The sequence below is a fragment of the Podarcis erhardii genome (genome assembly GCF_964252035.2).
Source record: "Podarcis erhardii genome assembly, chromosome: 5".
Taxonomy (NCBI): domain Eukaryota; kingdom Metazoa; phylum Chordata; class Lepidosauria; order Squamata; family Lacertidae; genus Podarcis; species Podarcis erhardii.
Genome location: NC_138509.1, coordinates 73,565,574 through 73,589,560, shown reverse-complemented (window position 1 = coordinate 73,589,560; position 23,987 = coordinate 73,565,574). Strand labels below are relative to the sequence as shown.

General features: G+C 38.0%; 1 protein-coding gene across 5 annotated transcripts in view; it reads left to right on the top strand.

Moving 5' to 3' along the window:
• Window positions 1-23,333, top strand: part of TFDP2 (transcription factor Dp-2) — a 37,088-nt gene extending 13,755 nt beyond the window's left edge. For all 5 annotated transcript variants that reach the window (XM_081861625.1, XM_081861627.1, XM_081861626.1 and 2 more), the window contains 9 exons: window positions 3,313-3,434; window positions 7,801-7,848; window positions 9,397-9,559; window positions 11,136-11,279; window positions 11,882-11,950; window positions 12,511-12,662; window positions 13,616-13,782; window positions 16,793-16,898; window positions 18,150-23,333. In XM_081861625.1, coding sequence (XP_081717751.1) covers window positions 3,313-3,434; window positions 7,801-7,848; window positions 9,397-9,559; window positions 11,136-11,279; window positions 11,882-11,950; window positions 12,511-12,662; window positions 13,616-13,782; window positions 16,793-16,898; window positions 18,150-18,327 — 1,149 coding nt within the window. In that variant the 3' untranslated portion in view covers window positions 18,328-23,333. The remainder of the gene's footprint in view (window positions 1-3,312; window positions 3,435-7,800; window positions 7,849-9,396; window positions 9,560-11,135; window positions 11,280-11,881; window positions 11,951-12,510; window positions 12,663-13,615; window positions 13,783-16,792; window positions 16,899-18,149) is intronic.
• Window positions 23,334-23,987: the final 654 nt, after the last annotated feature.

Below are 23,987 nucleotides of genomic sequence, written 5' to 3'. Positions count from 1 at the left end.
CAAAAAACTAGGTGCGTCCTATGGGATGAAAAATACGGTATCTTTTGCATCTTGGGGAATCCTATTAGTATGAAAAAGCTGCTGCTTTATTGATGACTGTTCTGTTCAAGGAAACTGGTGCAGGGACAGGGGAGAGACCTGCAACATAGTGTGTACATCTTTGTGACTTCTCTGCCTCTCTTTTATCTCACTCATTCACCAATAGTTGTGGAGTTGTTGTCCTCTTCTCCATAGTGCAGCCATTTTTGAGGCCTGCAGCAAAACGTGTTGTAAGGGGTGTTTCTACCCTCTTTGGGCACCAATAGTATATTTCATTGAGTTACAGAGGACTTGTATACTTCTCCTCATGTGCCAGTTTCTCTCTTATTTTCATTTAAAATTATCATAGCCCAGCATGGGAGAAAGAGCGCTTGTAAGTGGTATGCTCCCAATCTTCTGAGCACAGTTAGAAGATTGGGGGTGTTACATCTGCACTGGTTTTATAGTAAGCTGGCATTGCCTGGCTCAAACAGAGGGTGAAGTTCAAAATGCTTTTGTCTACTTTTGTTCTGGTTTTTGGGTGAGCCCTTTCAAGCAATGAACCCTATAGTCTGCATTTTTAAAATTTTTACAGTAGATGGCAGTAGAGTAGAATTAAATGATACCGCAACTAGAAACTAACCACTATTCTTGTATTCAAATAAAATACAAAGTGTAGCGTTCTTAGTCTGTAGTCTATTGCTTGACACAGACTGTAGTGATGGTATAGTTCGTACTGTAATACCAAATATTTAATATTTCAATCAATAATATTTAGTCTTGAAATGGGAAGGCTTTGTGTGCTGTTTGCAGGCATAAACACTAGAGTTTTTTTGTTAAAATATTATTAGCACTTCTGAGCCATGGTTTAAAGGGGCATGATTTGTGACAACAGCTGTATAGTATACCAATGTAAGGGTGTGTTAATATGTTCATTTCTGAACTATTCATAGATGTGTGTCTGCAAGACCAGGGTGTGTACATTTGCAACTCTGCATGGTATTGTAGAGCTGCAGAAGTGGCTTCATAGTTGAAGCATGTTGTGTTTCAGCTTGAAAAGTTTAGCCATCTTAAAATCAAAAGGACGTACTCCCTATTAGAATGACATTTGGCATGGAGGATCTGCCAAACTAACAAAACTTAAGTGTAATCTGATGAAGGCTTGAGTTTTGCTGCTTAAAAAAATTGCTTTGAGTTATAATTATAACATTAGACCAGAATATATTTACTACTTTCATGGCATGGAAGTTAAGATGGGCACCATATAAGTTTCACACTGTTTTGTGCATTAGTGAATTTGTTAAGCCTTAACTGTCTCAAACTGAAGAGCTTTTAAATCCTAGAATTCCAGTTTGTACAGGCCTATGTCAAGGTTAATAACTAAGTGGATGATACTCAGATGAGACCTAATGGCATATCACTGAATATTGTTTATTTTTCATCTTTCAAGATTGCTGCTGAACTCTGGCCCCACAAAAACTTTTATGCAGCCAGGCCCATAAATATGCTTCATATGGTTACTTGTAGCTTAGCATAAGTTTATATGCATGCCTAATTCTGTTACGTTTGAGGTTTTATATTCTTTGTTTTTCTCGGTTGAAAATATGTTGCCATACAGAATGATCTAATCTCCTTATCTTAAACCATCAGTATACATAATTCCCCCCCATAAATGCTGTGAATGCCACTCATGTGAAAGAACTCGACATTCTCAAATTTGGCTTGTTTAGACAATACTTTGCCTCCAGGAGGCAACCATTGTTTGAACAGGCTCACAAAGAAAAATCAGGTTATTACACAATTTTGTGTTTTCATCGTTAAGAAAAATTGCAAGGAAGTGAATTGTTATCTTCCTGTCTTACCTAACCCTGCTTAGCTATTTCAGGCCAGGTGTGGAGGACCTGAACTCTGTACAGATTTTGAATTGAACATGTGTTGGGCTTAGGGCCTGATGGTAGGATTCTGCTCCACCACCTCCACATTCGATCTTGCTAATTCATTCATTCTACTCAAGTAAAGCACTCTTCTACTAACAAATTTTTAAAATATATTTTTAATTCACTGTAAAGTGAATAAGAACTGCATTCTTAATATTATAATCTTGGCAACATTTATTGTAACATTTACTCTTGGGAAGTAGAAAAATATTGTTACAACCCATATTATGGTTAAGAAGAATTCAGTTTCCCAAGTCAATAGGACAGAGCATCTTCTACTATCGGGGATTTGTGTGTGTTTTGATTGGCAGTTCAACAAAGAGAAGGTGGCCTCTCAATAGGACAGCATCTGGCTGACATCATGCTGACTTTGTTGCAAAAGTTTCTTAAGGGTGTAGCCAACACTGAAAAGTCATGCTGTGTTTATAGACCATTTGATATGGAATAGAGATGCATGGAAAATGTAGACTTCCTGTTTAAACTATGAAATAAGTCAGCAGTGCAGTGCAGCAGCTAACAGGACTAATGCAATTCTAGGTTGCATCAACAGACATATAGCGTCCAGGTCATTGGAAGTAATGGTACCACTCTGTATGCTTGAAATGTCAATTTAAGAAGGATAATGACAAACTGGAACATGTCCAGAGGAGAGTGACAAGAGTGAAAGAGCTGGAGACCATGTCCTGTGAGGAAACTCTTAAAGGCAATATAATGACCATATTCAAAAATTTGAATGACTCACATATGCATGATATTGTAATTTGTTTTACAGAGGGCAATACCCAAATCATTTGTATCAAAAGGATTTAGGCTAAAAATTAGGAGTAACCTCTTGCTGGTATGCTCTGTTTGACAGTGGAATAGATTGCCTTGGAGAGGCTTTATTCCTTCAACATGATTTTTTAGATCTCTTCCAACTCTGATTCTAAATATTAAGAGTTTATCCCAGCATCATTAATCTCTTAGCACAGTCCCAATTCTGAAAATTGTACACTTCCACACTTTCATTGTGTATTTCTGAGGATAGATACTGATACAGTGGTACCTCAAGTTAAGAACGTAATTCGTTCTGGAGGTCTGTTCTTAACCTGAAACTGTTCTTAGCCTGAGGTATCACTTTAGCTAATGGGCCTTCTGCTGCCGCCATGGCACCAGAGCACAATTTCTGTTCTCATCCTGAAGCAAAGTTCTTAACCCGAGATACTATTTTTGGGTTAGCGAAGTCTGTAACCTGAAGCGTCTGTAACCTGAGGTATCACTGTATTCTGGTTTAAGCTCCATATAAGATGTATTTTACTGTTTCTGTGTTCAGGTTTACTTTGCAGAGTTTAATTTGTTCTTTCTCTAATTTCCATAGATTATAAGCACACCACAAAGACTGACCAATTCGGGAAGTGTTCTCATTGGGTGTCCCTACACCACAGCATCAGCCATGGTCACACAGATGCATATAACTGAAGCCACTGGCTGGGTTCCAGGGTAAGTAATCCGTTCTTGCATGTTCATTCTGAGTTCCATGTTTTCTTCATAAGTTAGGAATTCTGCTTAATGCACCTTTTGACTTTTGTATGCAAACATGTAGCCACTTGACTTTGGTCAAGGTTCATTAAGTTACATAATTTATATATGGGATGATAGAAATAATGGAGACTATTTGCGCAATTAAAACAAGTCCTTACTCCTTCCTTAAATTTCTGTTGGATGTATAGCATCACACTTGCATATTAGAGAAGTATGCCAATCTGAAAGTAGGGCTAAGAAAAGGCTATTCTATTAAAATCTAGTTTGCCAGTGTAAGTTCCATTGGTGAGTAACAAAATGGGCTGCTGTTGCATAGAGTTTTGCTCTGCATCAAGAAGTTAAGAGGTACTTTGGGCCTTACTATGCAGCTTTTCTGAATGGTTTTGAAGCTGTCCTATTTAAAACATTTTAAATATTCAGTGTTCATTAGAATGGCAAAGATTTTGATTTCATGCTGATAATATATATAAATAAATTGGAAGGGTTGAACACTTTGAATTTAGCAGCTGGGCTTGGTTTATTGTGAATTTTGCTGAGTTGCTTTATCTATTTTCACTCTTTCTAGAAGCTTGTAAGATCTATATGGTGCTTGAGATAGTCTTAATTTTTGGTAACTAGAGATATGGTTGCTGTAACATCACCTGCTTTTGTTTGTCTAAGTTATCCAAGATCTCTTTAACTTGCAGGTAAGGAATACAGGAATTTTTTTTTAAAACCCACTATCCTTTAGGGCACTCATTATCTTTTACCTTCACTTCTCCCAGCTAGCTAGGAAACAGAGTAAACAACTTCAGAAAGCTGTCCGCTACAACCCAAAGGTCTCACTCCTGGTCAGTCACTGTCACTTCAGGCCCTATGAGCATATATGTGAAATTGATATTCTTTTTGCCCCTACATGCATCACTTTACGCTTGCATGCATTGAATTGCATTTGCCATTTTACTGCCCATTCAACTCAGTTTGGAGAGATCCTTCACAGCTCCTTTTTGTTATTGCCACCCGGAACAATTTCATATCATGAGCAAACTTCGCTGCCTCACTGCATACCCCTAACTAAATGATTTATGAACAAGTTAAAAAGGACAGGTCCCAATATTGATGCTTGAGGGACTCCACTTTCTACATCCCTTCATTGTGAGAACTGTCCATTTATTCCTACTTTGTTTCCTGTTTCTTAACCAGAGGACTTCTCTTATTCCATGACTGCTAAAGCCTATTCAGCAATCCTTGGTGTGATCTTGCATCAAAAGCTTTTTAAAAGTCGAAATACCTCTATCATATGTCTGTTGACACCCTTAAAAAAAAATACAGGTTAGAGAGACAGGACTTACCCTTATAGAAGCCCCACTGGTTCTACTATGCTTTGTAATTTTGTCTTTGACAGTGCTTTTCTCTGGCTTTTTGTTAGCGGGTCAGCGATTTCACATTTGAGTTCTTTAAGAACTCTTGGGTGGCAGCCATCCAGACCTGGCAACCTGTCATTTTTTAAAATTTTGTCAATAATACCTCAAACTTTGTCTTTTGTCTCCACTCTTTGCCACAGTTCCTCACACTGTGAAAGTTAATTTCAGCACAGGGATCTGCCCTATATCTTCCACTGTGAAGATAGATGCATATAATTCATTTATTCTCTCCACAATCTCCTTATCCTACTTCAATACACCTTTAACTCTATTGTCATCCAAAGGTCCAACTGCCTTCCTAGCTGGTCTCTTGATACTAATGTATTTAAATATTTATTGTTTGGTGGTCTTCATGTTTTTAGCAATGTGCTCCTTAATTATCTTTCGGCATCCCTTATTATCTGCTTTTATTTATTTTGCCAAAATTTGTGTTCCCGTTCATTTTCACATTTCAACAAGACTTCCATTTTCTAAAGGAGGTTTTCTTTTCTCTAATGGCTTCTTTTATGCTGCTTGTTAATGGCACAGGCACCCTATTAGCCCTGGTCGTACCTTTTCTTGATCTGTGGTATTTAATTTTGTGGTTTTAAACAGTTCATAAGGATTTTGGAGAAATCCGACCCTCTTGACTTTCCTTTTCAACTTGATAATTATGATAACAACAAATTTTCTATACCACCTTTCATCCGAGGATCACAGAGTGGTATGCAACATATATATTTCTTTTTCTTTTTACCAATCCCCTCGTTATCAAATGTGGCCATGTTGGACTTTCTCAGCAATTGTCCATTTACATATATATATTGAATAGGATAGCTTCAACAATATTTACATCTATACTATCTTCACCCACAATGATTTGGTAGAGAAGCCTTCCTCTTTTGTGATTTCTAGCTTATCAGATTGTATGTCCTCTTCCACAGACAAACACCACCTTCCCCCGTGTGCCCTTTCCTTCCTCCTTATAGTGATTGTATCCAAATGTTTCTGCGAAATAATAATAATAATAATAATATATTTTTACCCCATCCATCTCTGGGCGGCTCCCAACAGAATATTAAAAACACAATAAAACATCAAACATTAAAATCTTCTCTAAACATAGTAAAATAGTAATCATGAGAAGGCCCATTTCTTTGTTGCCACACAGTTGAGTTCTCTCGCTTATGGCACGGCTAGCAGGGCCTCTTCTAAAGGTCTTAGTAATCAGATAGGTGTATAAGAGGAAATGTTCTCTCAGGTAAATGGTTCCCAAGTTGCTTAAGGCTCCATACGTTAATGACAGACGCTTTAACCTGGCTTGGTAGCAAACTAGAGGCAGTGCAACCCCATCCAGAACAGGCAAACTACCTAACACCCGTTTACCCACAGCGCCTTCCAGTCAAAGATGTGGGATGGTTTCTGATAGTTGGAGCCAGTCTCCTGCTGCTGCTGCTCTACATATGAACTTCTTCCTTTGGGCTGGTTGTGGAAGATAAGCAAGCAGAGTGCATGTGTCTGCTTGTTTGAATAACTCCCTTGCTCTAGGGGCAGGACAAGGAAAGCATGTTGGGAGGAGAAGCACTGCCAAGACCCACCTTAGCTATATAGGCACTGCAAAGATGAAAGCAGGAAAAGCAGCAGGAGAAACAGCTGCTACTGTGGTGCAGTCTGCCCAGGTCTTGAGCAGGCAACCAGCAGAGGAAAATGGTGCGATCTTCACCACTCATGCTTTTCTTGAGTTTTGTTTGAGGATCAACCACTTTCACAGTTCATTGCATGGACTGAGGACCTGGTTGTTTCATCTCATTATTTTTTTTAAATTGAGGAACTACTACATAGAATGCAACAAACGCAATAAGAAACAGAAACGTTTATACAGTGGTACCTCTGGTTATGTACTTAATTCGTTCCGGAGGTCTGTTCTTAACCTGAAACTGTTCTTAACCCGAAGCACCACTTTAGCTAATGCCCCCCCCCCCCACTGCTGCCACCACGCGATTTCTGTTCTCATCCTGAAGCAAAGTTCTTAACCCGAAGTACTATTTCTGGGTTAGCGGAGTCTGTAACCTGAAGCATATGTAACCCGAGGTACCACTGTACGAGCATATAACAATGTAATGAAATCACATATCCTCTTAAAAATTGGCTTTAAGAGAGAACTAGGGCAGAGTGTGTTATGACCAGTTTGAGAACTGATGTGGCCAGTTTGTTCCTGTCCAGATCCCTACAAGAGTTCTGCAAAAGTCAGAAAAGGGCAAGAGCTGTTCTAGAGCTACTCCAGGCACCAGCACACAAAAGGCAGCAGAAATAATTCTCCAGCTGTTTTATCATCCAGTTCTTCTACCAGGGTTCCTTTCTTAAGAACTCTTGGGACTATCAAAATTTCTCTTCCATTGGCCTTCTTCCCTACGGAGAAGTTATTGCCCATTTTTCCGAATAAGATGCTCATTTAGTATGTCCAGGAAGGCCTGCTGATCAGCCCCCATTCCCCAGCAAGGTTTCAGGTTCCTCAGCTAGAGCTCAGGAAGGTGATCAGGGAATGAAGTTGAACAGAAACAACATTTCTCATCCCAGCAAAACTCTTACAACTGAATGTCACCCATTGGTTTTATTTCTATAAATTCATCTAAATAAAATTAACTGTTTAACCAAGGAATCACTTAGTGGTGTACACTGAATAATTTGAAACAATCAATGTACAAATAAATTCCAATTTATTTAAGTTTTAATTGGATTTAAGTTTAGTCAAGTTGCATTTCCCTAGGGGCAATTACAACTATTACAAATTATGCTCAAATTATGCTCAGTATATTTGACTAGCTTTAAAAATGAATAAAGCAAGTACTTAAAATATTTAGAATAGGTATAACTTGTGCTATGAAACATTAGTACAGCCTAAAATCCATATTTTCATATGTGCTGTTTTTTAATGTTTACAGGGATAGAAAACGAACTCGAGACTTTATGGAATCAGATTTTTCAGAAAGGTTTGTATCTCCTGAATATGCTGACCTTTGAACTTGTTAGCAAGATTTCATTTTTAATTGTTGGTGTCTTTCCATCTCCCTGAAATAGTTCAGTTTACTATAATAGACCAAATAATATTGTCCTTTGTTGTACTTGCACACCTATTCTAACAGATTGTCTGGCTCGAACTAATAACTACAGTGGTGCCTCGCAAGACGAAAAGAATCCGTTCCGCGAGTCTCTTCGTCTTGCAGTTTTTTCGTCTTGCGAAGCAAGCCCATTAGCGGCTTAGCGGATCAGCTAATAAACGGCTTAGCGGATCAGCTGATCAGCAGCTTAGCGGATCAGCTGATAAGCAGCTTAGCGGCTTAGAAAAAGGGGGCGGGAACCCGCAGGAACTCGCAAGACATTTTCGTCTTGCGAAGCAAGCCCATAGAAAATTCATTTTGCGAAGCACCTCCAAAACGGAAAACCCTTTCGTCTAGCGGGTTTTCTGTCTTGCGAGGCATTCGTCTTGCGGGGCACCACTGTATCCGGTTGTTTATATAACTTGCAAAATATTTGGAAATGCCATTTTGTAGAGGTGTTAAGATCTATCATTGACTTCTGGTGAGAAAAATCTAGTTAAATCGCCATGTGCTTTTCTGCAGGCACAATTCTGGTAAACTTACTTCAGCGCTTTATCAATCACTACAGGGCTACATTTGTAAGATTTTATAGCAACTGAATTTTACTACTTGTATATAGAAAGCAAAAGTGAAGTTAGTGATGGTAAAAAAAATATGTTAGAATCATAGTAAAGCATATGCTTTTCATGTCAAAAGGTCCCAGGTTCAGTTCCCACCATCTCTACCAGCAAGTCTACCAAACTTCTGCCTGAGCCTATGTGACTATATGGAAACTTCATATGCAGGGGCAGTATTGCACTGAATACTGGCTGCTGGGGGGGGGGTGGACAGTAGTGGTAGGCTGCTGATCTCATGCCCTGCCAATGGGCTTCACAGTCTAGCTCGTTACTAAGGGGAGCAAAATACTGAAATAAATGTACTTTTGATCTGACCCCACAAGGTTTTATTTGCCGCCACAAGTAAAAAATGGCAAATACACCATTTGATTCTATTATATGTGAGTTGTAAGCAAGTATACCATTGTAGAATTTCCAAAAAACATAGAATCATATCCACAGAAGAAAAACATTATGAGCTTGAAGTACATTGGAGCAAATTATTTGATTTGCTACTGGTTTTTTGGTTTGAAAATGATTACATTTCAGAGTAGGTTCTTCTGCACTTCCAAAATTCTAGTAAACTAGCTAGATGGTTTAATGTACTGTTAATCTTTGCAAAGAACACATTCATAACGTAAGCACAAAGCAGTATCTTGCAAGAAAGAGAATGAAATTAAAATTGCATGGCTGATTCTAGCATTATAAATTATTTATCATATGCTCCCAAATAAACATTTTTTTCAGATACTGCACCTTCCAGCAAACAGATAGTGCTTAGCATGAAAAATCTGTGATTGGTCTTTGTTGTCAAACTAAAGATTTGAATTTTTCTTCATCACAGTAAAAGAAGCAAAAAAGGAGATAAAAATGGAAAGGGTTTGAGACATTTTTCAATGAAAGTATGTGAAAAGGTCCAGCATAAAGGAACAACATCTTATAATGAAGTTGCAGATGAGCTGGTATCGGATTTTACAAACTCTAATGGCCACTTAGCTACAGATTCAGTAAGTAGAAAGTAACATTCATACACATCTAATATTTTGCAATCTACATGTTCCTCTATTATCAAATTAAAATATTATGTGTAAACTATTAAGGGCTTGAGGAGACCAATGCTCTTTCCACCTCACCCTCAATTTTCTTCCCTACCCCACTTTTGCTGAAACACTTACCAATCTGTGCCTCAGCTATTTTCAGTCATTGATTGACATAATAAACTTGTACAGTCTGTCCGGCTTCAGTTTCCTTTATAGCTGTCTGTCTCTCTCTGACTCAATTGCTGTCAACATTCTGTAAGCCCTGGGACCTCACATGTGCTTGTTAGCCCATTTTCAGCCTTTGAATCCCTCCTCTCTCTCCCCTACACCTGCCCCATGAATTTACAAACTTGTATACTTTTGCAGTTCTTGTGACTCTTCGAAGTAGATGGGAACCATTCCCTTATTTTGGAGCAGTCCTATTTTAGCTTTAGATTTACAGGTACTCAGCTGCCTCAGTTTGCTATAAGAGTGATGTTTTTGCTAAGATGCAGTAGTGGACTTCACCTTCAATGAAGGACTGAAATGGGTAGATCACGTTTCAGCACTATAAAACCTTTTTTGCAGGCTGCTGTTGTGAAATCTTACCATTAGGAAATTGCGATTGTGAAATCTCATGGTCCAAGGGCGAGTAGAGGAGCGCTCCTCTCGCTGTCCATGATTGCCCTGCCAGGTTCAAGGAGCAGGGTGGCTGCAGCTCTGCAACACCTGTGAGCCGGGGGAGACATGATTGTATGGGGAGTGATGCTGCAGGTGGCGGAGATGTAGCCACACTTTGGAAGCTTCTGCTGCCAACACTGCTTCCTCTGAGCCCAAATTAGAAAAGTATGAGCAAATATAGAAAGGGGAAGAATGCAGCAGTCACAGAGCTTGGACATACTTAAACTGCTTTAATATTCAGCATCAGTTGACATGTGTTAGCTTTCTCAATTTTTCATGGTTTAGTCTAGCAATCTATAGATTAAAACATATGTTTTATTGCCCTTTCAGTCTGTTCAAATGTTGCCTTATGTTTTTAATAAAAAAGACATGCTTATAACGTGGCATTTTCAAAGATTCAGTACTCTAATAATTCTGTAATCAAACTTGCAAATGTTGTTCTTACGGCTAATTAGGTAATAAATTGGACCTCTCTTGGCCCCTGTTCAGCTTTGGATATAATCAAGGCAACTTTTTGCATGATATTTTTCCTACGTAGTTGTAGGGAGAAATATACAAATTTTGTATACTTTGTCAATTATGCTGTTACTTCTGAGCATGTAAATACTTAGAGACAATACTCACATTAATTTATATATGCCTTTTCCACATTCCTGTGGAAGAATATGAGATATGTATTTGATTGGGAAGGAGAACCACCACTGGTTTGATATTGTATATGTCTTGGTTTTCTACAATCTTGGTCCGTAAATATTAGTTATAGTGTTCACATTAATATCCTGCCTGCAGTGAAACCTTTATATGCATTTTAAAATGATTTAATACTGTTTTTCATACCTGTAGTGAGCTGATGATATATTTAACAGTAGTGCATTTTAAACAGGTTTATGATCAGAAGAATATTAGGCGGAGAGTTTATGATGCCCTCAATGTATTGATGGCGATGAACATTATTTCAAAGGAGAAAAAAGAAATCAAATGGATAGGTCTTCCTACAAACTCGGCTCAAGAATGTCAAAACCTTGAAGTGAGTGAGGGGTAGAAAATTTATATTGGCTAACATTGTATTTTCTGTGTATAAAATGGAGACGCATGAATTCTACTTTAAGTAGAGTGGTTCTATATTAATTATGAGTATAAGTGTGCCCCACACCAACCAAAAAAGTGGGCCCCACACCAACCAAAAAATGTAGAAGTTTATTAATCTTTACATACTGTTTTTATAGATGTATAATAAAATCTTAGTCTTATGAAATATACTGTAAACTGCCCTGGAATATTAATTTTAGGGCAGCTTTAAAAGGGAACTAAACAATAAACAGTAACTTCAAAATATAATAGTTTTTATACCTAAGTCCAAATCAGAATTGCAGTGTTCTGGTTAGCTGCCCCATGTTAAAGTATTGTCTCATTTTTAACTTAAACTTTGCTGACTTCCCTACTTGATTGATGCAAGATGAAAGGTTCTGATGGCATCTGAAGTGCATCTGACGATTTTACAATATATGTCCTATATGCTGCGATTCAGGTTCCCTAAAACAGTCACGAAGCAGTTTCACCTTGGCCCAGAAGGCACTTCTGTGTATTTATCTACTGTTTTGTATCTTTCTTTTCATATTCATATTTAAGATAGAGAAACAACGGCGTATTGAACGTATAAAACAGAAGAGAGCTCAGCTGCAAGAACTTATACTTCAGGTATATTTTTCAAATGTATGATATCACTTAAATCCATTGGGGGGATGTTCAGCTAACTCACAGTAGGCTTGTTGAAATTAATGGACCTAACTTAGTCATGTTCATTAAATTCAGTCAGTCTACTCTGAGTAAAACTTTGTTGAATGCACTGCATGTTGTTTACTAGTGTTAAGTGGTGTGGTTTTAAAATATACATATATATATAAATAAGCATTCTTAAACTAGCAGAGTGCATACTTCAGTGTTTCCTTCAGCTGTAAACTAAAATAAGTTTGCCTTTTGAAAAGCAGCCTGTCTCCTAATATAGCAAATAAATGTTCAAAGGAATCTGTGACAAACCAGTATGAACACAGAAGTCATTCCCTGTCTAGCATCACAGAAAATCAGTGACATTTTCTGATTTAACCTACATTTGTTTATCAAAATCTGAAGTAATACTAAAATTTAAGCTTCTCAATGCTTCATCTAATACTAAAACAATTCTCATTTTCTGATACAATAATCTAGGACAGGTTTTGTTATGTGTTTTAAAATTTGGTAATTTTCATCTCCTTCTACAGCAAATTGCTTTCAAAAATTTGGTACAAAGAAATCAACAAAACGAACAACAGACTCAGGGTGCTCCAGCTTTAAATTCTACAATACAACTGCCTTTTCTAGTAATAAACACAAGCAAAAGTACCGTCATAGATTGCAGCATCTCTCCTGACAAGTGAGTGTGATATGAAAGTACATGCTGTAGTGTTGAGTGCTTTGTAGTAAGCCTAAGAAACGTTTTTTCTAAATAAAAAAAAACAATCAATTTGCCATCAGATTTTACCTATTTCTCTCCCAATTCATGTTGAGTTTTTTACGTTCGGTCTGCCTGATGAGGAAGACCTCTGTGTTGAAACGCTTTTGATATTGAATAGGATTTGACCTGCTAAGATGTTGTTATCAGTATATTGGTATTTGTGATTATTTTTGAAATAAAGATTTTTAATTTTTAAAAAATAGTACATTTTCCCCTTTCACTTTGTTTTTGGCTGTTGGTCATTCTGGCCAGAAGGCACCACCACACTTACTGTGGTAAGCAGATTTGTTGACGCCTGGTTTTATATTCAAATTTGTGTTATAAAAACTTTCATAATAAAGCTGGCTAACAACAAAATATCTTGTTTCTGGAACAGCTTCTCTAATAGCAATTATAAACTGTCCTATAAGTTATTTTTACCAATTTTATACGGCTAAAGGACCTAAGTAGGGATGAAATAAACTTAAAATGCATTTGGTGGGCAGGAAGGGGGGCACTGAATTTGAGTGAGGAGTCTGTAGATGACCTTTAAAATCCATTTGGTTTAGTACAAGAAAAGATTTTGGCTTAAGCAAGATTTCCCCTCAACTTTGAATCTGTTTAATGAGGGGGAAAAGTTTATGGACTCCTATTGCCTTGCATGGAAAAAGTGTTTTTAATTGGGGAAATATAATAATTTGTACCCTGCTGAGATGGCAGTTGACCAGATGCAATCAGAAGCACTTTCTGTACCTAGTTATGTTTTAAATATAGCTTTGACTCATGAAGTAATCCTGCAAGTGTAATTGTATTTGGGCACTTATTAACATATAATTTAGAAAATGCACCTAAGCTGTACTAGGAAATCTCACTCATTTTTTCCCCTCTTACAGATTTGAATACCTTTTTAATTTTGATAGCACTTTTGAGATCCATGATGACACTGAAGTATTAAAGCGAATGGGAATGTCACTTGGCCTAGAGACAGGCAAATGCTCATTGGCAGACCTGAGAGCTGCTAAATCACTAGTGCCTAAAGCTTTAGAAAGCTATGTCACAGGTAAGGCTGTGGTTTTTGCATGTTGCTGATTAAATGCAAATCCTCACCATCGTGAAGAATTTCTAACGATGTCAGACTGCATGAGGATGGCAATACTGAGTGATTTATGAAAGTTGGCAGTATTGTACAAACTAAATCACAGGTTTAAAAGTAGTCATCTGCAACTAGAGATTCCAGAACTTGTAAATAAACCAAAGTGCTTGAATGGTGTACTATTCAAAGTAGTGCCATTAATAATTCCTGCTGTCACCCTGCTATTTAAAACTAAGGGAGTGTCTACATATTTTTAAAGTCCAGTGAAAATGTATGCTGCACAGTTTCAGTAAAGGTATCTAGCAAATGTATTGACGATCAAGGCGCTGATTCTGGCTACAGAATCTCTCTTAGTGGAACGATATTTGAAGTGGCTTGCTACACACAGTCACAAAATAGATAAGCTAAAGAACCACTTTAAACCATTTGTGACATAGGTAGAGCAGATTATGTTATACTTTAAACCACCCTTCTCCAATCTGATGCCCTCAAGATACTGTTGAACTACAATTTTCACTGCCCCAGACTATTTGCTTTGCTAAGGGGCAGCAGACACACCAAATAAGGAATATTATTGTGGTCACCAAGCCTTCTTTAAACACAAAATAGGTTGCTGCCAAAAAGGTGCCTGGTGCTCATCACCCTGAAAGTGACAGGCTTTCCTTCTTTGAAAGGACTGTAGAGCACAGAGGGAGTAATGTGAGTATATGTGAGCTACTCTTGGAAGCTGCTCTCCTCCCCCTGCATGCTGTTCTGGGGTTTTCCTCGAAACCCCCCTAAGCCGAATTTTGCAGCTTGTTGAGAGGAGAGTGGAAGAAAGCCCCATTGTGCAAGTGGCTTCCACTGATGAGATTGGCTAGGTGAATCCCAACCCATTGTGTCCCCAGAGAAATTTTCCTTGTTTAGTGAATATAACCACCTTTTTTTAAACTAACACATGCACAATTTTTTAGAATAACACAAAACATATTTTAAAACAGCAAATCTTGTGTTTTGTCTTTGTATTCAATGATAGTTTCAATATTTCTTAGGCCTTCTGATAGTCCTTATGAACCAGGAGCAATATGGGGATTTTTTTTTATCGTTTCCTATGCAAACTTCTATTTCAAAGGATTCCTATCTGTTCTCTTAATCATAACATAATTACGCAATGTAAAGTTGTAGCTAGATCTGTCTAATCTGCATAGCTACAGAAATCAGAGGCCTGTACAAACAAAGTAGCTGATTTAAATGTGTGTTGTACAAATTTTCAGGGAGAGGATTGCAAAACAGCCTCTACTTGTTTTGTTAAACATAATCCTTTCTTTTAAGGACTGCAAGATAGTAAAATGTTTAAAATAAGCATTTGCGTTCATATTCTTATGGCTCATTAATAACAAAAAATGGTGTTGTGTGCATTCCTCTTTAAAAGTTATTCGCTAATGATATCCTGTTCTTGATGATGTTCTGAGCCTCTAGGTCTTGCATCTTTGAACATAGATAGAGAAGCAAGCTTCCAACTTTGATCACACCTAAACAGGATTTCCAGTATCCCAAATGGCAACTTTATTCTGACAGTCAATGAGCTATTGTATTGTTTAAACTAAAGCACCAAATTGAACATGGAAAAATTGGATGTTGTAGAGTTTGCTTATACCAAAATCCCATAAGTAGAGCAGTAATATTGCAATGATTTCATTATCTGGATCTCTATATTCAAGGGTATAAATACTTCAATTGAGCACTTTTATTTCCTCATGGATGCTGAATAAACTTGAGGTGTTGAATGTTGGATAGTTGAACTTGCCTCTATTGTATTTCTCCTATCTTCACTGTACTATCTAGAAAGGGTTAATGAGTGAACAAGCTAAGATAATCTATTAGTTCCATCTGTCTGAGTGTATAGAGGGCCTTGTCTTGCTTTAAAATTTCCTGAGCTAAAAATAATGCCAGCTTTAATTTACCACTGGTACCATTTTACCAGTGTACCTGAAAGATTAACTTGCCCTCTTGTTGGAACAGCCAAAGTACACTAGACCCATGCAAATAGTCCATTGTGCTGGCACTTCAAAGACTCTCCAGATAATTTGCTACACTAGATCTATGATGTCATTTTGCATTTAAAGGGATTTTCCTTAGATAATTAGGGGAGGCATTAATTCAAATAGTCACCCAGCTTATTGTATTTTTAAGTTGATCAGTCAACATTTTGTTCTCTAAAATGCTCTGAATGATTCAGTCTTTTCAGGTTGAAGTTTGTTTTACCATGCAAGAACTATCAATCTAGAAAGCTAACTTGCATATATTTTTGATAGGCTTAAAGATTACCCCCCCCCCAAAAAAATTGCCTAGCATGTGGGACACACCACTAATATGATAACATGGGAAACATAACAGAAAGCCAGGGGGAAATAGGTGTGCAATAAACTCAGATCATCAAACTCCTGTTTGCAAGATTCAGGCATTCCTACTTGGCCATAACAGAGAGAAGCTGGTGCCCATTCTTACTAGAAATAGACCACAAAATAACAACTAGCTTTTTATATAACGTATAGCTAATTACTTACTTTACGCCCTCAAATACTGTTTTTCTGAGACATTTTAATACATACTGCCCTTGTGTTTATATATGTGTTTCATACTGGTAACATACCAAGTACTTTACAGAAAATAGACATGTATGTCTCTGCTCCCATTGCCAGTCCCTAAACTCTCTCACACAACATGAGAAAGGGATTAGATGGTGCTAGGGAAGAGACTGAGCCACATGTATCCCTTCAACTTCAAAAGGCTTGGTGGAATCAGTTCAATGACTGCAGAATAGACTAAAAGGTGAAAAATTCAGGATTCCAGACATGTAGCTTGGTGCATGGGGATGCCTCAAGAGAATAAAAAAGTATGTTCCTGTACAGGAAAAGTATTGACCATTTGTTGTTGCATGTTTACTCCACATACATGTTATGTGTTGAGTTGTAATTGACTAAATACTTTCTTTTAGATATGTCTACAGGAATTTACTGCTTGAACCAGGGGCTAGTTTTAAATTCAGCTCAAGCAGGTTCTGCTTTGGCCACAGCTGGGAATACTGCTCTTTTTAAGTCAAGGTAAGTAAGCGGGATGCATGTGGCGCTGTGGTCTGAACCACAGAGCCTAGGGCTTGCCGATCAGAAAGTCGGCGGTTCAAATCCCTGTGATGGGGTGAGCTCCCATTGCTCGGTCCCTGCTCCTGCCAACCTAGCACTTCGAAAGCACGTCAAAGTGCAAGTAGATAAATAGGTACCACTCTGGCAGGAAGGTAAATGGCGTTTCCGTGCACTGCTCTGGTTCGCCAGAAGTGGCTTAGACATGCTGGCCAAATGACCCGGAAGCTGTACACCGGCTCCCTTGGGCAGTAAAGCGAGATGAGCGCCGCAACACCAGAGTCGTCCGCAACTGGACATAACTGTCAGGGGTCCTTTTACCTTTTACCTAAGTAAATGTTGAATGGATGGCTTCTTTTTATGTTATTAAGAAACTACAATTGCCTTCTGGGAAAAGTGAGCCCTGAGCCTTTATTTCTTGTTAAATTCTCCCAAGCAGATACTGGGTTGATGCTCTTCAAGTCAAGACACCCTGATTTTTGTTACATCTCTGTTGATCACCTTTTGCTATATACATTTCTGAAGTAATCGCTGAACTGTGATTGGAGTTTAAGATTAATGTGCTCATGGGTTTAAGATTAAGTAGGGTTCTAGATAAGGATGACTGGAAAAAGTGAAATTACTTATTTAAAGCCACAGATCCTATTTTATGAAGGATTTGCTCACATATGCATGGACATCACTTTCTCCTTGGTTGATTTACTCATGATTTGATAGCTTTTATTAGACCAATCAAAATACCACAAAACAGTGCACAAACTTTCTAATTCTCTAGAACTCTTTATGAGGCTGCATGGTAAACAGACCTGAAGAGGTGGGAGGGCTCTTGGCCAATGCAACACTGAGTATGCATCTGGTGAGGAGAATATTATGCCAGAATTTGGGAGGAGGTAGCCTGTGTTCAGATGAGGCCCTTTATATGCTGTAGACTTCAGATTGCATCAAGGCTTCTGGCAATAAGAATTAACAATGGCACAACATTAGATTAGGTTAGCATACTAGTATTCTGTTTGAAAGTTCTGTGTGTAGAAACTAAACAAATCCATAATGTCTTAATCACACATGCAACACTGAGATTGATTCTAATGTTGAGATGCATACTTGCATGTGTTAACCAAACCTGCAACAGTACAGCTTAGAGGAATGCAGTTTTAAGTATCAAGTTGTTAAACAGGAGGCAGTTCTCTCAAACAGATTTGTTTGCTTCTTTAATAGTGGAAATCCAGGGTTGTGTCTAGATTCTGAAGTGGCCTTAGCAACAGGCCAGCTGCTGGCTCCCAGCAGCCAACAGTCCAGCAGTGCAACATCACACTACTCAGAGTCACGTGGTGAAACCCCCTGTTCCTTCAATGACGAGGATGAGGATGAAGATGATTCTTCTTCACCAGAATAAAGGCACACTACTCATTTGAAATACTCCTCTTGTGCGCTTAACTCTCTTTACATAGTTTTCTTCCACATTTTGCCTCTTTACCCTGTGCAATTTTGTTGAAATTTTGGAAAGGTGTCAGAGACAGGAAGCTGCTTATAACAAGGCACAGTACATTGTACTACTACCGAACAAGAAGAGAGGATGACTCAGTGCTCATACCTATGCACATCGGAGAGAATGTGGAGCCCTTCAAACAAGCAAATGACCTCTGGCGTGACAGTGTTCTCTTTCATTGGTACCCAAATCTCATCCACAGAGGCAGAATGGATTTCTTCTCCCTGCAACATGTTAATTCCATACTTAAGCAGCACTACAGTGACAGACTGCCTGCACTTCCTTTTGGGACACATTTACCCTAGGCCACTTCTCATGCATGGGTTGTTCCTCTTCTGTATGCGTGGAGGGTCAGCTCCTGTGTTTTATGTATTTGTGTTTGTAGTCCTCACTGCCAGAAAGAAGTTGGAAGTGGTCCTAGTAGCTTGGTTGCATAGGGGCCTCCTGGATCCATGGTGGACTCCTCTGTAAACTGCCAGGCAACTTGAGGACCCTCATTAAAGTTTGTGACGGGTAAGAGTGGGATGCCCTTTCCCAATAAGCTTTGAAAGGCACATGGTTAGTGTGCAACTCCACATCTCCCCTTCTGGGCCCATATACCAAATAATTGAATTGGCCCACATTAATTTCCCCTTCACTATTAGGGGAAAAAACACCTTTCAGAAAGGTGAGAGTGGACAATGCACAATTTTTCTTTTTATATCATCTGTTGCCTGCTTCTTTTCCCTTACATCACATAAGATGCTAATTAACTCCTCTGCCCAATTGTCAATTTTTTTTTCTACAGAAGAACACAGATATTTAAAACCACCGTGCCTCATAAGACTATGTGATAGGGAAGCTATTGATGTTTTATTCCGGTTGGATAGCTGTGTGAAGAAGTGGTATACATTCACAAAGAGACATGTGTTTTCAGCTTGAAATCCAGATTTAGTATTTCATTAGATTATCATTTCCCCCTTCTACTGTCCATTAAGCAGTGAGACAATGCTCACAGCACACCTTGTACAGCTGCTGTTTTAATTTAGAAATGAAGAAACTGTATTGAAGGAATTTTTTAATTTTTAAAAGATGACAGTACAAAATACTAAGATTTTAACTGATATGTGACGTTCCCTCACACTTTTTAATGGATAAAGGAAGGTTAAATTATAGCAAAGCTTTCCCCCATAGAATCTTAAATTACAGTCCTATGAAATCCAAGCAATTTAGCTGACAAATGTGTTCTGAAATCATAATAAACTTGCTTTCTAAATGTCTACTAGACCAATGAAATATTATAAATTATTTAAATAAAATACAGCTCTCTTTAGAGAACTAAAAAATGAATTTTTGTGAAGAAACTATTTTGATCTCAGGTTTTAAAATAATCTATGAAGCCATAATCTTTGCTGCAGATCATACAGTGCTGATAGGGAAATAAGAAACTGGTATCTTTAAGTGTAACAATGGATGTGAATATATGAATACAGTAATCTAAAGAGGCTTTTTACTTTGATTTTGTGTGTGTGTTAAATGAGGCAGCTTCAGCTGAAAGTACTATGATCTAATTTTGGGGTAATTATAAAGAATGTTTTAGAGAAGGTATATACTAGGTTTTTTCACCCCAGACTGTTTTTTTTTTTTTGCATATGAGTATTAACATCCAAAAGAAAAGCTCCATTTTTAGTCTTTAGGGGTACATTGCCATCTGGGAGGTAGCAGAAGCATGTTCCAATTTTTAAAATTTGGCAAACCATTAGGCAGTCTTTCACATATATCGAATGCAGGATTTCACTATGTTCCAGGCCTAGTGCTCTGAATAGAACTCAAATTGAGCAAGCCTTCCTGTGTCAGAATTGCTGACCAAATGAGGAGGGAGGTGCTCAACCTCTGAACGAAAACATGGAGATGTGGTAGAATGAAAACAAAGTCATTTTCACCTTCACTCTAACTTTCTCATGGTAGGAGATGCATGTCTTTTTAATGTGGGTCCATCCATTCACTGTAAACACAAGGATTGGGGGATAAACTCTACTTCGTAGCTTATCTTTCCAGGTCTTTTCTCCCAGTTGGCTTTTAGTACCAGAAGTAAAGTGGTTGGGAGAAAGGCACTTGAGGGAACAAGCTGAGGACAGGAAGAAGGTCTTGTGAGAAGCTTACCTGCATGCTCCTTTGGCCTTTTAAATCACACCCCCAATTCCCTGCATTACAAAAAATTGCAGACCCATGTTTATAAAGCTGCTGTTCTCCCTTGATCATTTCAGCCTTGTAGCAAATCTCTTTCCTCCCACTCCACTAAACAACACACACTCACAAACCTGGCATCGCCACATTGCATGCATATATTTATGAATCTATTCCAAAGTAGATTTGTATGGATGCATGGAGTTATTGCCATGTCTTAAGTGCATAATATGGCCTATAACCAGCACAATTACTTATAAGCAGTTTTAGGTCTTAGACATTAAACATATTTAAGGGAAAGGGCGGGAAAAATTTGGCCCACCGGCTGTTGTTGAACTACCCCTGACAGTTAGCTATGCTGGCTAGGACTGATAAGAATTGTATTCCAACACCTGCTATAGTGGAGGATCACAACTTCCCCATCTCCATTTTAGGGCAATACATCTTGAAGTGAATGGTTACCTGAAACTAGAATGGCAGATTATGTGGTTCAAGAGGATGTTTCCCTTACATATGTACAGAGACAGTTCAAATTCTGTGCCAGAGAGTGTTTCATTTCATTATTTCTCTTGTTCGTATTTGAAATTATTTACTGTTCTGCCTCTAATTTATTCTGGTTTTGTTAGAGAGAGGCACAAAGTTAGGAAGGGCACTATGGCCCTACCTCAGCCACTGGAACTCTTGGTCCGCAAGACTCAAGCAGGCATTTATCCACAACTTTCAAGCATGTCAGCATAACTAAAAGGGCTGCAAACTTGCTGTTTTGTGTGTGTTTTGATGAGATTTTTGCAAAGCTGAATTTTGTACCCCAGAACCATATTCTGAGATTTGCCCCACAGATGCGCACACACTTTTATGAAATTGGAACATAACTCTGCCTACATTTGTTCATCAGAGTCCATGGGAAGCTTTTGTGTCATTAGAGCTCAACCCAGTTATACAAATAACAGCACTTTCATGAAGCGTGTTCCTCACACAGCATAACAGAACACTGTTCTCCTGCTCTTCCTCACTTAGTGTGTGTGCATGACCACCATGCTAGGTGGGGTGTTACAGGGAATGAGAGATTAATGTTTCTTGACCAAGAAGATGGGGGCAGGTGGATGGGACAGTGATATGCAAGGAGTGGACAAGCATCTTATTCCACATTAACAGCAGATGGGAAAAGATAGGGTTCTGCTATGCCTTTTATGATTCCTTCATGCCAGGTGCTGCATTCATAGTAGGACTAGAGTGAACCCTTGAGATTTCATCAGATTAAACTGGCAATCTGAATTGGGAGAAGGGGGAAGAGAGAAAATTCACAGTAACCAAAGAGGCTGACCATATGGCATGAATATTACGGAGCACTTTGATTGTTATCCTTTGGAACCAGTTTTGGAGGGAAATGGTTGAATGGTTGGGAAAAGTTCAGACTTCTTTGAAAACAACAAATACAGGAAAATCAATTAAAGCAATATGGATGTTTGCAAGTTATTCCCTGCCTTTGTTGTAGTTGTCAAATTTTGTATGTGGGTACGTACAGAAAGTATAAGTAAATATGAAAGATCCTTAATGCTTTTAAACTGGAACCACAATGCAATGTTTATATGCAATGTTTATATGTTTTGTGTTTGTGGGAAATATATGTTTCTTTGACAAAAATGTCTTAATTAAAACAGGAATTTGCATCATGCAAACCTACTGTCACCAGCACAGGTGAAAATAAAATAGCCAAATCATATTTGGAGTAGTGGTATTTCAATGAGTCTATTCTGAGTATGGTTGGCTTTGATGCTACCCATATGAATTAAGCCTGGCACAACGTTAAGTTTTTTCCTACCATTTTTTATGAACTGCATAGTGTTGTACACATCAATAAATGTCTGGTGTGCACACCTGAGCAAAACTGGATAAAGATTATGATCTGAAAAGTACAACCATTTTATTCCACCAGAGAACTTCTGACTATGTCCTCCTAAAAGAATTTCTGATGGCCTGAAAGCATTCTTGTCTTTACCAAAACCTTGATAGTCTGTTTTCTCCAAATGATCTAAAGGCCTATTTATTTCTCACCACATTGATATGCCAGCAGCAGAGAAACTTGTCAGATGATGGTAATGATTCATGTGGCAATGTTGTACACACAGAACAGCTGTGTCTCAAGTAGCCTTTGTGTAGTGATCCAAATATTTAAACCAACCCCAGCACATTGCAGCAACTTTAGTCTGTAGTTTGTAAATGAACTTGCAGAAGATGTAATGTTCCATGACTTAGCTACCAGATATTTTAAAATCTGTTTTATGCTATTTTGTAGAGAGGCTGGGTTTTTCTGCTTGTGTTTGTTTTTTTACTACCGCATAATATATAGTTTGTGTGACTAAAGTGTGAAAAATGTGGTAGACTTGTGTATGTCTTAAGAGAAAGAAGGCAGACGCAAAGAAACTCTTACACTTTAAGACTGTTGCTACTAGCAATGTAATATGTCTGATCTAATAGAAAAATGTTACCTTGTAGTATATCACATACTTTATAAAAAAAACATTATTTTTTTATGAAAATTTTATATAAGAACCTATTTCTGCATATTTCAAGTGATCTTGTATTTTATTAAAGTGCTACAAGTAAGGATTGTGCAGAAGAGTGCAAGTATTTGCATCTGATTGAAATGAAAAGCATGCATACTTTGAAGAAAAATAATATCCTGCTGTTTGTGACCTGAGAAGTAAAGCTAAACTGTAGAACAGAATAAAATAATTTAAAGACAACTGGGGTTGCTCTTGTTTTTAAGCAAACACTGCGGCAGAGGAAAGCTGTCAAAGGTTAGTGTTCATAGCATGTGTTCTCCATTTCAGAAAATACATCTTACAGAGTAAACTGCAGGGGAAACAGGGTCAAGTTGAACTGATGTTTTCAAAATAAATAGAAAGCATAACTAATTTCAACACTTAGTAGGTTCTTCTGGACTGGAGTCTAGCACAACATCCAGTTGATCTTCTTAGTTCTTAACGATATTGTGTGTATTGCTGGCAATTCAAATACTGGAAAAAGCATTTTCTAGGTTCCTAATGATGTTTACTTGGAAAGCAGGTCTTACAGAGATTGCATGTGACTTATACCAACAGGTACTTTTAGTAAATAGTATAAAACTAATTCATTTAAGAGCCATACAGTGCTGCCTCAAGTGTACTGTGCAGAAATCGCTTGTGTGTCTAAGTTCAGGAACATTTAGAACTCCAAGGTTAAGTACAACACACTGCGTGGAACAGTTTGCATCATATGCTAAAATGTATTTAACTGGCAGCATTTCTTAACCTTTGCCTCTATGTTCATCTCTTCTTTTTTTCCTTTCTCACTACTTGATTAGGAAGGTGTAGTTCTCTAAAGTTGACTCCTTTGTTGGGAGTGCTAAGAAATCTGAT